This window comes from Centruroides sculpturatus, unplaced genomic scaffold (genome assembly GCF_000671375.1).
Source record: "Centruroides sculpturatus isolate CEXI.00-Female unplaced genomic scaffold, Cexi_2.0 scaffold1077, whole genome shotgun sequence".
Lineage (NCBI taxonomy): Eukaryota > Metazoa > Arthropoda > Arachnida > Scorpiones > Buthidae > Centruroides > Centruroides sculpturatus.
The window spans coordinates 49,513-66,722 of record NW_019385357.1 but is presented as its reverse complement, the minus strand read 5'-3'; the positions used below and the strand labels follow the sequence as shown (position 1 = coordinate 66,722).

The 17,210-nt window shown below is 33.0% G+C and overlaps 1 protein-coding gene across 1 annotated transcript in view; it reads left to right on the top strand.

Annotated features, from left to right (window-relative positions):
- The first annotated feature begins 873 nt into the window (after positions 1 to 873).
- LOC111638058 (TP53-regulated inhibitor of apoptosis 1-like) overlaps positions 874 to 17,210 on the top strand; it is a 20,519-nt gene continuing 4,182 nt past the window's right edge. The window contains exon 1 of the mRNA XM_023383690.1: positions 874 to 1,101. Coding sequence (XP_023239458.1) covers positions 958 to 1,101 — 144 coding nt within the window. The 5' untranslated portion in view covers positions 874 to 957. The remainder of the gene's footprint in view (positions 1,102 to 17,210) is intronic.

The following is a 17,210-nucleotide window of genomic DNA, read 5'->3' as shown; positions in this document are numbered from 1 at the left end:
TCGATATTTTCACGATAAAATGGCTCTGTAAATGCATAAAAATGCATTTACAGAGTGAAATTAGTGTGTGGAATAAGAATGTCTTTGACAATTTAGCTGGCAAAAGACACGAAAAATCGTCGATTCTTTCGTATTTGAAGCAATTTGGAAATCGTAGAAGAATAGAATTTAACATTAGTATATAATAAAAAATAAATATTGAAAATTGTAACGAGATAATTATGGGTAATGGATATATTATATCTAAATAAATAGATGTTATATGTTTTTATCAAAGCAAGAATTGGCATTTAGAGAGCATATGGAATATATTGGATCTAATAACAGAGGTAATTATAATGAACTTGTTTATTAAGTACGTCAGATAAATAATCTATTAAAAATACATTTAAAGAAAGAATTAACTGATTGCCCTTGGATGTCGTCTTCTTATAGAAACACAGCTTCCCTATCATCAAATGTCACGGCACGCCCCTGATATACTATATACATATGCGCAGTTTGGCAACCTTACGCATATACAGTAATATCCAGATTTCATTTTTCTAAATTTTCCAATATAGTGAACGTTTTTACTTGTGATTTGGGAAGAAATTTCCCAAAGTTTTTGTTAAATTTTGCCTCTGTCACTATTAGTATTTAATTACTATATTTAACACATTACGTGCATTTGATAAAAATTTTCTATTACATATAATATATGTTATAAATATTACCGGTATAAGTTTATTAAAATATCCATTGGCATTAGAATAATTTTATATACAAATATTTAACAATTAATTTTGTTATTTCTTTACATTAATAAAAAAAATAAAATTTTTATTACAAAAAAATGTTTGTAATATTTTTACAACAGAGAGCGCTTTTGACAAGATGGCGAACGATGTAGAGGGAATGAACACGAGTGGTTCCTTTTAATAAGTCAATGATTGGAAATATTAAATGTGAAGCACGATGAACAGTGTAAGCAGCGAATGTGGAGAATTGAAGCGACAGTATGATTCTTGTTTTAATTCGTGGTTTGTTGATAAATTCCTAAAAGGAGAGAAAAATGATTCTTGTGCTGCATTATTCAAGCTTTACCAAGATTGCGTCAAGGTATTATTATTATTATTTCTATTATTTAAAATTTTGTTGTCCTTAATTTATCAAGCATTCTTTTTACCAAGAATAGATTTACGTATATGCACTTAGAGTTGTTACTAAAGAGCACGACATACAGCTTCTTCGTCTGGCATTATGGGCCTTGGAGGCCCTTAGCCGCAGTCACAATTCTTCTCCATCTAGTTCGTTCTATAGCCTGCCTCTGCCAATCTTTGATTCTGAGGTCTTGAAGATCTTCAGTGACCCATCTATCCACCTTTTTCTGGGACGGCCTCTTCCCTTTTCCCTCATAGTGGAGCTCTCATGATGCTGCTCCCATTGTAGAAAGCCTTCTGACATGGCCTAGCCACTGTAATCTTCTGACCTTAATCACCTGTGTGATGATGGGCTTGCTGTAGGTTTGTAAGGAACCAAGTCTGAGCTTTATTTTTATTTTACTTTTATTTTGCTTTCATTATATTTTGTTTGGGGCTTATGTTTATTTAAGACGAAGGTTTCCTCACCATTCACCTTAGTAACTTAAAAATAGAAGAAAAACCAACTCACCGACGAAAGAAAAGCGCCGTAGAAAAACTCGCGCACACTTGCGCTTCCCGAGCGGAAAAAAGTAAGTCCGCACCGAGAAAAAGGGGGGGGAGACCCCACAACCCAGTTAGGAATCGCTAAACCTTAAAATGATAAAGCATCCCGATAATTGTTAAAAAGAATAATGTAAAAGGTTAGCGAAGTATTGTCGGAAAATAATCTGCCAGATAAACAAGAAAAATTTAATGTTACAGATAAGTATGTAAATGAGGAGAGTGAGCTCATTCAGAATTGTGACGTCACCTCACACTATAAAGCCTCTAACTCAAGTGAAAACGAACGAGGTGAATTCCTGATAGCTTTGGTGAGCTTATAGCAGTGAACGAGAGAGGTGTCCGATAGGATTTTGAAGTTATTCGATTTGTGGATCGACAATTATAGAAAGTCTTGAGAGTTGAGGAAATAGGTTCCTAGTATATTGAGGTGACGATTAGGATCTTTAATTTATAAGAATTATTGTTTATAAGTTAATTCTTTGATTTTGTCGAATTCCAAAGGGGAATAGAATTAAGTTAGAAATAGATTGATTTGAGTTTGTCGGATTGATTCTTGTTGAGTTCCATTGAATAAATTATTGTTTGATTTTTACTAAATACTGTATAGAATTTATTAATAGAAGTTTAATTAAATATTTGATTTTGTTATTGACAAACTTTGTCATTATTTAATTCGGTGCACGCTTAAAGTCCAGGCCTGGCACACTAACGCGAATCCGCGTAAAGTACCCGTTAGGGAACGGCTATTTCCGGCACACAGTAGTGTCGATAATCGTTGGAAAGTCGGAAAAATAAAATATTACTTTACAGGTTGTCTGCAGTTCCTGGTTTGTTCGCCTCCATATTGGTTCTCCATTGACCACAATACCATCATCATCATAGTCTTCCACAGGTCCAATGATTTTCCTTAGTACAGTGGGTGATCGGTTAATGAACATAATCCATTCCAAGACTTTGTTCGCTATCCAAATTGTTCGTTAACTGATTATGAATTTACCGTAGGTTTGTATGGGAATTTGATTAATTCGTTCTGGAGACCCCAAAAAATAAAAAAATATACTTTCTTACTACATTTGCTTATATGTAATAGTAAAATTACATATATACACAGACTTCATTTTTATTAGTTATGTTTTTTTGTTTGTGGGGTTAAATAATCTGTCTAATGTCAATTGCTTTTCTCTTCTTCAGGATTTTCAGAATTAATAACATTGTAATTGTAGAGATCCTGCCATTCTAAGACCGTTGATCTGACATCCCCCACTTCTTCAAAAGATCTTTAATTAATAGCAGATATCAGCATTAATCTTCTTTTTCATAGTAAAACATATCTCGCCAAGTTTCTTGGTGTTCTCTATTCAAGAGTTCTTGGCGTTTTTCTGTCATCAGATCCGTTTCGGGTTCCATTATGAGCTCTTCAATGTTCTTTATTTCTCAGATGTAATTTTTGTTACTTCTTTAGCTGCTTGAGTCTTCTTGATTATACTGTATCTTTCTTAGATAAGATTGAACTGTGCCCTAATGTAGATTTGTTCAAGCCATATTACCCAGCAACATTAGACATCTTCTGCCCACTCTCTACCTTTGCTATTATACTCTCATCTTCTGAAAATAAAAACAGACGCAAAACTTAATGAGTGCCTGCCCAACAGTCTCGCAAATACTATAAAAGAATTGTTTGTCAGAAAAATAAAAGGTTGGAATTACAAGGGAGTATTTCAAAGTTCGAGGGATACTATCTAATCAGTATATATCGGGTTGAGCGTAGACATTGATGTCTCCTGTGCTCCAAAAAGTTACCGGAAAACAAAGGAAAATCAGTCAGTATTTGCTATTTTCATCGCTTCTTTTATTGTTTGTTCGGTGAAGTGTTCGTTGTCCGATCATAAAAATCTTTTGCAAAAGTGTTTGTTATCCGATTTGTTCATTAACTGATCTGTTTGTTAACCGATCACCCACTGTATTTTGTTTTCAAATCTCTGTAGTTGTAGTTTCTCCTGCTTTGTCATTGGCCATGTTTCACATTCATACAGAATTGCAAGTCTAATCAGTGACTCATATACAGTTAACTTCATTCTTTTTACTAAGGAGTGTGCTTTTTAGTATGTTTGTTAGCCCAAAACAGATTTTGCTTGCTTAGCAAGCGAGTCCCTATCTCCTTGATGTCATTGTTTCTCTTTGTCAATCCTTAAGTACTTGAAGGATTCCATAGTATTGTTCCATAGCTGAATATTGTCTATAGTTAGATATTTAGATTAAATTTCAGATGCATGTACTGTCATGGCGGCAGTCTTGACTGTTCGTACTCCCGTCAGATTGATACATACTAGTTATTGAGACCAGTGTGTTCAAGAACTACCGTGAATCAATAACTAGTGACGTTTGACACTCAGCAGCCTGCCGGCGGCTCCCCTCCAGGAGGAGTCTGTTAGGAGTACGAACAGTCGGGACCGCCACCATGACAATACACGCATCTGAAATTTAACTGACGTTTATTGTGGGATTCTCCTTTTTAGAAATAACCATGTATTTAGTCTTCTCTTTGTTGATGATCAGACCCATGCCCTCGGCAACTGTTTCTAATTTTGACATTAACCTTGTCTCCTCCTCTTGAGATGTTCTAATTATGACAATGTCATCCACATATGCTAGTAGTGACAGTTTGTCTGTTGAGTCATTTTCCTTTTCATTTTGTATCTCCTGGGCTATTCTGACTACTTTTTCTATAGTGATGTTAGAGGAGACAGGGCATTTCCCTGTTTCAATCTTGTTTTGCTCTGGAAGTTGTCCAACCTTGTGGTCCTAGTTTTTACTGTATATCACACCTCATTCGTGCAAATTTCCACAATTCTGGAGAGTTTGTCTGGTATCTCAAACTCCTTCGTGGCCTTTCACACTGATTGCCTGTGGATGCTATCATATTGAAAATTGATGAACAGCAGGTGTGTGTTGACATTGTATTCCCAGTTCTTCTCGAGAACCTGTCTTAATGCGAAGATTTGATCGGTTGTGGATCTATTTTTTCGAAAATCTGATATTCACCCATGATTCCTCCATGTATGGAGTCAATCTCTTCATAACTAGAGATGATAGGATCTTGTATGTCACTTAGAGTAGAGAGATTGCCCTGTCTCCAGATTTGCAGAATCAGATTATGGATTGTCTTTGCAATCTGCTGTTCACATATTTGATGAGCTTGGGTTTGATATTGGCAGTTTCTGCAGCTTTGTGATTATGGAGATTTTGTATGATAACCTGAATTTCACTGTGAGTAGGTTCTTTAACTTCTGATTAGTCAGTGTGTTTTGGGAGGAATGTAGCTGGAGTCATGGGGTCTGGACAATTCAGGAGATCCTGGAAATATACTTTCCATCTTTTGGAAACTTCCTGTTTGTTGGCTAACAACCTCCCACATTCATCCTTGATGACCAGGGGTTTTAGTTGATGTGTGTTGTATAGAGTTGTAATGTCTCTGAAAAAGTCTCTCACTATCTGTTTCTTATGATTATTCTCTGCTTCCTCAATCAAATCTGTGAGAAAATTCCTTTTCTGCTGTCTAATAGTCTTCTTAGAATGTTTTGATGCCTTACCATATTGGTATTTGATGTGTAGGTCTTCTGGGTTGTCCAGCCAATTCATTCTTGCTTTTTTTTTTTAATTTACCATTTCCACACATATGCTGTTAAACTATGGTTTCTTGGCCTGTATTCTCTAGATAAGGTTTTTATGGCTATTTTTAAGATGGATGTATGCATTGCCTTCCAGGCTTGGTTCCCTTTCCATCTCATCCATCATATTGAATTCTAGAGCCTTTCCTATTATTTCCTGATAATGTTGTATGGTGTCATTAGCTTTCAGTTTATGTACAGTACATCATATGAAAAATGATGGTTTTGCTTGTCCTTCGTCATTACCCAGAGTTTCAATTTTATGCTGGCTTTCGACAGGAAGCTTCTGTTCTGTTTTCTGAGACTATGTATATTTTTTATGCTATTACAGTATCTCCAGTTAATGAGTATATGATCCATTTGGTTCCTAGTTTTGCCATCTGGGGATACCCATGTTTGTTTGTGAATGGCTTTTCTATGGAAATTAGTACTATGTATTATCAGATTTCTAGTGCTGGCTTGGTTGATAAGTCCATTATCATCGGTTGTCTCATCCAGGCTCTCCTTTCCTATGGTGTATTTGAAACACCACTCTTTGCCTATTTTAGCATTAAGGTCCCCAAGAAACATCATTATGTCATGCATTGGAACCCCTGCCAGTATGTTCTCCAGTTTCTCAAAGAATTTGTCTTTGTTTCCTCTGTTGTGGACTTCTGTGGGAGTCTGGGTGTTGACCAGTGTGATATTGAACCACCAGCCTCTCATTCTGCACTTGGAAATTCTCTCAGAAATGCATTCAAATGCCAAATTGAATCCCATATATCAGGTGGCCAACCTGCGGCTCGCAAGCCACATGCGGCTCTTTGAAGGATTATTTGTGGCTCTCGATAAACGTACCCGAGTTCTCTTTTCATTTTTGTGTTATTATATTTTTAAAAATTATTATCATTCCGTATGTGTTTCAAAATGTCTTTTAAATTACTAACAACAAATATGAAAGACTAAATGCAACGTTGTAACAAATTTCATTTCCATTCAAGTTAAGAATGATATAACTCATCGAAAACTGCGCGAACGAACATAAACAGTGGCGTAATCGTCCATTATTGACCGACTTCAGACCGATTTTGAATTTGTAAACTGTCATTGCAACGGACAGTTGACATTGTGCTCTGGAGGAAACAATTTGTATCACTCTTGCTACGGATATAATTTATAATCATTTTTGGTAAGTTAACTATAATTTGTTTCGTAGTATGTAACACGTGTTATTATTGTTTTAATAACACAAAACTTGTATTTTCTAAATTTCTTTATTTATTTCCAGTTCTTTTAAAAAAAATGACGACAGAGAACGAAAATAAAAAAAGAAAATACGAGCAAGAAAATAGAAGTTTTAATAATGAGTGGGAGGAGAATTTCTTTTTTGTTGACAATAATGGAAAAGCATTGTGTTATTTGTAATTCTATGGTCAAAAATTATAAAGCTAGCAATTTATGTTGACATTATGAAACCAATCATCCTCCATTTTCTAATCAGTATCCACCAAATTCCAAATTAAGATCAGATAAACTTGCTTCTTTAAAATCAAATTTAAATAAACAACAGTCAATTTTGACGACCTTTAGCAATCAAGCTAATAATGTGGCTGAAGCCAGTTTTGTTATTGCCTGGAATATTGCTCGTGCAAAACGCCCGTATGGAGAGGGAGAGTTTATTAAAAAAAACTTGGAAGATGTACTTAAAGTTTTAGATCCAAATAATGCAGCATTGCACATAGTTGTTTCGCAAATTCCCATCTCGAGACACACAACCGAACGACGCATAACTGCAATTAATACATCTCTTGAATATAATTTAAAAAATGATTTGAAGAACTGTATTGCATTCAGCTTAGCCCTTGACGAATCGACAGATATCACAGATCTTCCGCAATTGGCAGTTTTCATACGTTTTGTTTCACCTGACTTCGTTGTTAAAGAAGAATTATTAGATTTAGTAGCACTTCAAGAGTCAACCCGCGGTGTCGATATTAAAAATGCATTAGATTCCATAATGAAAACTTTTGATGTGCCTCTTAATAAACTTGTAAGCATTGCAACTGATGGAGCTCCGGCAATGCTGGGTAAAAAAGTCAGTCTTATTGGGCTTTTAAAAGATGATTCTCAAATTCCACAATTCATACCGATTCACTGCATAATTCACCGAGAACATCTCGTTACAAAATATTTAAAATATCCTGATGTTATGAAAACAGTGTTACACATTGTAAATTACATTCGCACCAATGCAAAAAATCATCGACAATTCAAAAATTTCCTTGAAGAATTAAAGGACGAAGAACTTCCAAATGACATTAATTTCTTTTGCATTGTTAGATGGTTATCTAGCTACAATGTATTAAATCGATTTGTAGATTTGTTTGATCCGATAACTGCATTTCTAAAAGAAAAGGAAATAACCTATTCAGAATTAGACGATGACGAGTGGTTACAAGACTTAATGTTTTTGACTGATGTCATGGAACATTTGCAAACACTGAATTTACAATTGCAGGGGAAAGATAAAATAATATCTGACCTCTCACAGTGTATATTTAGTTTTTAAACTAAATTACAACTTTTTCAAAAGGACATTAAAAGTAAAACATTTTGTCATTTTCCTCGAATTAAAAAAATTTGTTCCAATATTAAACAAAACTCAACGAGTATATAAAAAAGCTAGAAGGAATATTGATGGAATTCCAAAATAGATTTCAAGACTTGAAATATTTTAAATCGTCTCTTGATTTTTTTCTGAATCCATTTGAAATTAACATAATTCAAGGTGAGTTTTCCATTTCCAATATAATTATGACCCAAAAAGCATCTGGAGAATTAGAATTAATAGAGATGCAAGAAGATCAAGCTCTATAATTAAAATATAAGTCGACGTTGATTACTGAATTTTGGAAATTTGTACCAGAATCGAAGTATCCTGAATTAAAAAAGGCTGCTTGTCGAATTATTTCAATATTCGGAACAACGTACTTATGTGAATCATTTTATTCCACTTTAAAATTCGTGAAATCCAAACACCGATCAGTATTAACTAACCAACATCTGAAAGAATTACTGAGAAGTGCTGTCACTAATTATTCACCAAAATTTTAAAGAATTATCAAAAGAAGTAAAATAAATGTGTTTAATTTTTAATATTTAAATTCAATATACATATTTTGTACTTTTATTTATATGTTTTCAATAAATATAATTTCTGTAAAAAATTTTTTTAATACCTTTTTTGCATACCTTTTTAATACGTATTTAATTGCGGCTCATGAAAAATTTCAAATTTTGAAAAATGGCTTGGACTATCAAGGAGCTTGGCCACCCTGGCCATATATGCTTAGCTACAATGAAACCTGTGCCTAGTTTATGTCTAGTATTTCCTCCATATAGGATCATGTTCTTCAAGGTGATTATGTTGTCCCCACCCATTGTGTTTCTTTGAAGGCTGTGATATCCATCTTATATCTCTGTAGTTCACCTATTTCCTCCTTAAGTGCTCCTGCTCTATAAAGGTTTCTTACATTCTGGATTCCTATGTTCAGCCCATTTTTCCAGTTCAATTGTCGATTCCCTTTAAAGGCTGTCTGATTGTTTTCTTATGGATGTTTCATAACCATCCTGTTTTTTTATATAATGGGGTTGTTAGCTCCATGCACAACCCCCAACCTGGAGGACCAGTGTATCTCTCTTCATCTGTTCTCTCTCCTTTGACCTTTCCGGCATGGAAAGGTTAAAGGAGTAACTACGCTATCAGTAGCTACGCTAACGCTGGAATAGCCCTCAGGGTCCTTGAGAAACGCAAGCCTCACCACCATGACAAAGATGGAGATACAATGGTGGAGACAACATACAGCAGCTTGATTAAATTAATATGTATCAGTTAATTTGTCAATTACAGTAGCAATATATACACTTACAATATAAACATAGTTTTTTTGTCTCCAGTGATTTTTTTTGTATTGTAATCTAAGATAGATACAAATGCAGCTCTGATGCAGTTGGAACCATAACCGAGTAGTAGACTTTGTCTATAAGAGTAAAAAAAAGTAAAAGATGGTCATAGTCTGTGCTGATGGTCTACTGTGATCCTTTGTGAGATAATACCCCCAAATCCTGCTTGTTAACACAGATAGGTTTAACAGAGAGCCTAGCCTTCCTTTTATCACACTCTGGAAGTAATCTCTGCAATGGAATTTCTTGTTTTGTGAGCTTTTAGCTGTCTCTAGTCAAGAGGAAAACAGTTGAATTTTAGCATTGTTTTGAGTAGTAGTTCCAGATTGTTTTCACTGATATATTTTATCCCATTTTTGATAGTTTAGATCAGTGTTTCTCAATGGGGGCATTTTTCTATGTTAAGGAGGCAATTAGTAACAATTTATATTTTGGGGGATGAAAAATAATTTTCTGGGCTATATAGTAAAACATTATATTAAGAATAATTAGATATTTTATTCGTTATATCGTACAATAATTAAACAAATAACATTATACTAGTCACTAGTCTATTCAATGCAATACGAATTTGGCGTTAGTCTTGGTCCTCGGCATCGGAATTTTGAAGTGAAGGAGGCGATAATAGGTAACGGTTTTATTGAAGGGGGCGATACTACGTTGAAGGGGGCGACGATTCGTTANGAACAGAAGCTCTAAAGCAGTGTTTCTCAACGGGGCAATTTGCCCCCATGTGGGCGTTTTTCCATGTTGAGGGGGCGATTAGTAACAATTTATATTTTGGGGGATGAAAAATAATTTTCTGGGCTATATAGTAAAACATTATATTAAGAATAATTAGATATTTTATTCGTTATATCGTACAATAATTAAACAAATAACATTATACTAGTCACTAGTCTATTCAATGCAATACGAATTTGGCGTTAGCCTTGTCTCTCGGCATCAAAATTTTGAAGTGAAGAGGGCGATACTATGTTGAAGGGGGTGACGATTCGTTAGAGGTTGAGAAACACTGGTCTAGATAGACTGATTTTGGCACTATATCTTATGAAGGGTCACATATAGATTGTTGGTTCCTTTTGACTTTTTACTGCTATGGTTGTGCTATACAGCTCTGATGAGATTTCCACTGCTTCACTCAGAGCTGCATTTGTATCCTAAGATACTTATGTATGTTTGATTGAACATTTTATTTTGGTAAACTGTTCAATCAAACTGGTTTTTTTTATTTTATGACCTAGATATTTGAATCTATTTTAACTCTCCTGAATTAGAATAAAGTGTTTTTTATAAAATGTAAATGGAAAAATGCATATGAAATAAAAATTATCTGTGAGATTTGATTAATAATTTATATAATTACAGCAGAATGTCGATTACCTGAATCGATTGGGATTGTTCGGAAAATCGATTTTTTGGATGACCAATTATTTACTAAAAAATACATTATTAATATAGTATATAGGCAGGCCCGGTCACGCGTTGCTGTGGCTCAAAATGTATCTATTATAAATGTATAACACTTTCCCCGTGGGGGAATATTGAAAAATTCTTTCTTAGTGTACATTTTCTTGACGTACCCTATTAAAATGCAATCAAGATCGCAAAAAACTGCATCTAAAATAGTATAATAGAAGCCAAGTTTTTCAGGGTAAGCCTTAATGCTGTCCTTCTCCCCTGCAGGGGGAATTTCAACATATAAATTATATAAAAACGCACAAATTTAAATGCAACATTGTGTCAAAATTTCAAAGCAATCGATGAAGAACTTTCGGAGATTTAAGATTTTGAACAAATGAACATTACATTTTTATTTATATAGATTAATTACTCTTTAATTAAACATCAAATTACTTTTAAAAATAATTCTAATATTTTTCTGATTAAAATGTATGCGGTAGTATCCCGCTCTTACCACATAATTGGATTGTGAGAAAATGTCGTTAAGAGAGTGCATGTCCTGTAAGTTTAATGTCTCAAACCAAAGTTTCATTCTTAGAAATGTCTCTTGAACTATATGGCAGTAGTCAACAAAAGAACAAAAAATATGGAATTGTAAATACGAATTAATTAATTTTCAAACTTTTATAGCTAAATATTTCATAATTTTCCAGGCAAAATATTTGTTTAAGAAAAACTAAGACACACTAGTATTAAGTTAAAATTGTATGTAGTGCCATTTGTCATGAAATTTCATTAAAAAATAACTTTTTTTGTTATTAACTTGTGGGAGGAGGTAATTTTGACATATATATACATTATATAAAAACATGCCCATATTCGAATGGAACATTGTGTGAAAATTTCAAACCAATCGGTGAAGAACTTTTGGAGATTAGCTATTAGGAACAAACAGACATTACATTTTTATTTATATAGATTAGCATATCCCAATAATAATACTGTATACATATTAATATATCCCATGTTTAAATTTTTCTCCATTGTGTGTCACTTCGCATTGAATTTTCGTTGATGTTAAACCTAACAAAAATTTTTATAATAATAATCATGGCTATTGTATAGTTAAAAATTATTTCTTTATTTTGTACAAACAAAATAAATATATTGAAAAATATAAAAACAAAAAAAAAATTATACTTTAGAAGTTAATCTAGTATCAAAAACGTTCAATTCAGCACGACATGGTTCGACTGGAATGCTTTCAGATAATCGACACTCTACTGTATTTCAATTGATAACTTTGTGAAATATATTGTAATGTTTTCCTTAATTTTTCAGTTTTTTAAATTGACTTTAGTCCTTTATAGTATGTGAATATTGAAAGTTATTTCTATCTTTGTTTTTTAATTGTGCTATTATCACTTTACTTAATATTTAATCAATATTTTGAAATACAGTGGGTGATCAGTTAACAAACATAATCTGTTCCAAGACAATGTTCACTACCTGAATTGTTCATTACTGATTATTGATTTACCATAGATTTGATCTTTATGGGAATTTGATTAATTTGTTCTAGAGATTCCAAATAATAATAATAAATTATATACAGTAAACCCCCTGTAACGTTGTAGATACGTTCCACTTTATAAGAATTTCACGTTGTAGGAATCATTAATTAAATTAAATACATGAGCCAATCGCAGCTCAACACGTGTGAAGTTTACGGACTACAGCTGTTCGAAAGGTTTTCTTCCATAAAATTAATCAATTCTAGACTAATTTGACTCAACATTTCCAAAACACATAATTTTTTGGGAATAATCCTTATAAACTATGTTATAAACAAAAAATTGTAGGATTACTTACTGAGTGTGCACCGTTTTACGACGTCATTGCTTAAGCTTGTTTTCGTCGCGGAGCAGCGCACCAAATGCCGGGCGCATTTTCTGATAAGTTATTTTTCTGCAAAAAATTCATTGAACTTTGGAGACATCATTAATATAAATAATTTTTATGGCCGTTGAATAAGAAATGTTTCTTTCACAAGAAATGTATAAAATTACAGTACTGTATTAGACTTATGGTGCCTAATTTACATACTGTACAGACGATAGTAAACTCAACTTACTCGCCTAAACTCTCTGTAGCGTGTAAGTAGTTCGGCTGCTCATCTACTATTGGTCCAGATTCTACCAATCCTGTTGCGACATGAGTCGGTGACGACATTTTACGAGTCCCTTTTAGCGTCTTTATACGAATACTGTCGCAAATTTTTTCCCACGTTATAGGAATCTGTTATAGGAACCCGTGTTATAGAGGGGTCTACTGTACTTTCTTACTATGTTTGTTTATATTTAAGAATAATAATAATAACAATACATGTGTACAGTACATACAGAGTCTTGCATTTTTATCACTTACGTTTTTTTTTTTTTTTTTTTTTTTTAACATTAAAGAATCTGTTCGATGTCAGTTGCTTTTCTCTCTTCTTCAGGATTTTTTGGAAGTAATTAATAGCATTGTCCTTATAGTGATTCCAAGCCTATTAACCTCAATTTGGTTTGGATGCCATTCTAAGACCATTGTTCTGACATTTTCCCACTTTTTCAAAAGATCTTTAATAGCAGATGTTGGATTAGTCCTCTTTTGTTTTCCTCTTTTTCAGAAGAAAACATATATTACTGAGTTTCTTGATGGTGTTTTGTTGTCAGATCAGTTTCAGGTTCCATTATAAAGTCTTCAATGTCATCATCATTCATTTCTAATTCAAGATATCTAGCAGTTGTTACAATTCCATTCATAATTTCATGAACATCATCTCCCTGAATGCAGGAGGGGCACAGCTTTCACCAAGCAGAATTCAACTGTCATTGAGTGATTTCTAACCATGCCTTTTGAATGAGCTGGATAGCTTCAAGAATATCAAATTTTTCTTTTCAAAATGTTTTTAATGTCATTGTTGAGGAGAACTGGCATGCTTCAAAACACCAACAAAACAGTGAACAAATGTGCTATTTCTTGAAACCTTCAATAACCTCCTGATCCATTAGCTGGCTCAACAATATTCAGAGGTTGAAACTGAATTGTCAGCCAGGGAAAGTCTTTCAGTAAATTATCTTTGAGGTCTTTTCGGGTTGTGGTGCATTGTCCAATAGAAACAGTGCTTTGAATGACAATTCATTAGTCTGAAGGTAATCCTTGATGCTTGGAGCACAAACTTCAAACAGCCATTCTTTGAAAAGAGCTTTTGTGACCCATGCCCTTTTATTTGATCTCCACATCACTGGCAGTCTTTCTTTAATTATGGAATTTTTTTGAATACTCTAGGGTTCTCAGAGTGATAGAGAAGAAGCAGGATAAGCTTCATATCACCACTAGCATTAGCTCCCAAAAGAAACGTCAATCGGTCTTTCGTGGGTTTATGCTCAGGAATATTTTTTTTGTCTTTTGTGTTGTAGGTATGGTTTAGCATGCGTTTCCAAAATAAACCAGTTTTATCACAATTGAAAATTTGTTGTGGACAATATTCTTCCTTTTAATGAATTCTTCAAATTTGAGACAGAATTTCTCAGTTTCTTCTTTATGTGCACTAGCAGACTCACCATGAATTACCTCATGTTTAATGCCAGATCTCTTTCTAAACTTTGCAAACCATCCAGTGGTAGCTTTGAATTTTATCTCCTCATGTGACAAATACAGAGTTTGCTTTTTCAGTTCTTCAAAGATTTCTCTAGCTTTCTCTTGAATGATAGTCATACTGTTTACATCTCTTTTCATTTCTCTTTCTTTTATCCAAATTAAAAACAATCTCTCCATTTTTTCATGGATGGCCCATCTTTGTTTCTCGGATGTGATTTTTGTTATTTCTTTAGCTGCTTGAGTCTTCTTGATTATATCTTTCTTAGCTAAGAAAATTCAGATTCTCTTGTGAGAAATCAAAACAATGATAGTCTGTCTTCTTTTGCTTCTTTTCCACAAATGAAACAAATACAATATCTCATATTTAACTAAAATAACTAGAAACAATTTTATTCCTAAAATTCTACTGCCAAAATTAATTTAACAATTGCACTTCTCAATAAGAAAAACAGGCATGGTGCATTCACTCCGTGTCTTTTGCCACATGCTTCACCAATGTGCAGAAATTTTATTTTCCAAATTTAAAGATGCTAACTGAGTTAGATAGCTATATAATCAATTAATGACAAAATATCTTCCACATTGGATACTTTCCCATCTGTTTACACTTGTTTGTGGTACGTGCATTTGCCGTGGGCATTTTTTTTCCCTATGATTTTGGTTTATTTAGATCAGTGGTTCTCAACCTTTTTTACCCATGGATCCCTTTTCCTCTAAATTTTTTTTTGTGGATCCCCATAGATATTGCACAGGAAAAAAAAACATTTTTCACTAATAAAAAAATAAAGGAAATATTCAGAAATGTCACTGTCAAGTGATATGACGCTGATGGTATAAGATTCTCCTAACAAACCCTGGCTTTATAATCTCTCTTTCACCTTTGTCAATGAGATGTGTCATACACATATTAAATATTTTAAATAATTTATATTTTAACCCTCATACAAGAAATGAGTAATAAATAAATTGACAATATATACACTGTAGAAATTTAATTTTCAGTAAAACAATTGTTCTGAAGTAGAAATGTATAGACCACTAAAATATCATGTGAACCCTAATTCGGTGTTTTTTTTCTGTGGACCCCCAATAATGTTACATGGACCCCGGTTGAGAATCACTGGTCTAGATCATAGATCTTTATTTTTGAGCTGGTTTCTATTATGTATATTTGAATAGAAATAATTAAAAAGCATATTTTGCCAATATGGAATATTTAGGTACATATTCTGTATATTCACATGATCTGAAATCAAGGAAATAAGTATAGTATTTATTTGTAACTATGTATTTACATTTGTGCTTAATTTTTATCACAAATTTTTGGATGGAATTTTGAAATTAATTTTTAAAATTTATTACTACTAAAAGCATGAAATTTTAATATGCATTACCTACTATATATAAAGAAAAAAACTGTAATTAAAATAGTGGTTTTTTTTTATTATTAGATGATAGCTTTCAAAGCGAATCAACATTCGGCATTTACAGGATAATAACATAATTATCCTGTAAATGCCGAATGCAATGGTGCCACTCAAAAAGCACGCGCCGTTTCCTTTAGCCGAATTATAAATGAGAAATTTCCATAATGTTTTCTTTCTCGTAGAGAGTTTTTCATGTAATGTGTTTAGACTCAATAACTCGGAAAATATGTTTTAATAAAAAATGATAAGAATAAATGTTTAATATTTCTGGTGGGTCTTTTAATGTTGTGAAAGTTAAACCACATCCAATCGCTATTCTGGGTGAGACGGGGTTAATTTCGAAATTTCAAATGGAACCACCCAATTTTTTAAATATATTTTTGGATTTTCTATTAAAAAATGATAAACTTATGGAGAACGTTTTTTCAAAACAATGATAATTTCAAAAATTATGTTCATGTATTTTTGTACATTTTGAAGGATTACGATTTAATTAATAAAAAACAACTATTTTTATGTGCTAATTTATATCTATTTATTTATTTTTCCTATTAACAATTGCTCAAGGAAATGGCTGTTTTCATTTTGTCATTTCGGTAATGAGCAACAAACTTTCCTTGGACGGACTGCAACATGTCTAGTGTTATTTTAGAACTGGCAGTGCTTATTCTTTATATCTTGAATCATGGTCAGTTGTTGAAATAAAATTGGATTCTTCACGAAATATGGTAGGAAATAATCGTTTGGTTAGGTCTGTGACTAAGGTAACCATGAAAAATTGTTCTCAAATATTCAGTCCATCATTTTGAAAACTTGTTTAAATTCACCCTAGAATTTAATTAAAAAACGAATACTGGTTTTGTACCATTAAGAATCGATTAAAAATTAACCATTAATAATTTTGAAACTGTTTCAATTGATTAGCTTATTAAAAAGTTTGTTTTTTCGTTATCTTTCAAAATGCCTGAATATATATGCTCATAACTTTTGAAATTATCATTGTTTTGAAAAAAATAAATATTAATATGTTCTCAATAAAAGTTTACTTTTTAATAGAGAATGCTAAAATTAAAAAAAAAATTGGAGGTTCTATTTTGAAATTAACCCAGCCTCACTCAGAAGTGGGATTGAGTGAGATTTTATTTTTATGGCATTAAAATTCCTTGAAAATATTAAACGTATTTTAGTAGAAGCATACTTTTCAAGTTATTAGAGAGATTGAGGCGCACGTTTTAAACGTGTAAACGTGTACGTGTGACGTTCGGCGCCGCTTTCCCGTAAGCCTAAAAGTTTGACGATGGTGTTTGGAATGTCGAGCGTGATTCCACCGACTATCCAAACACCATTGTCAAACTTTTAGGCTTACGGGAAAGCGGCGCCGAACGTCACACGTACACGTTTACACGTTTAAAACGTGCGCCTCAACCTCTCTATTA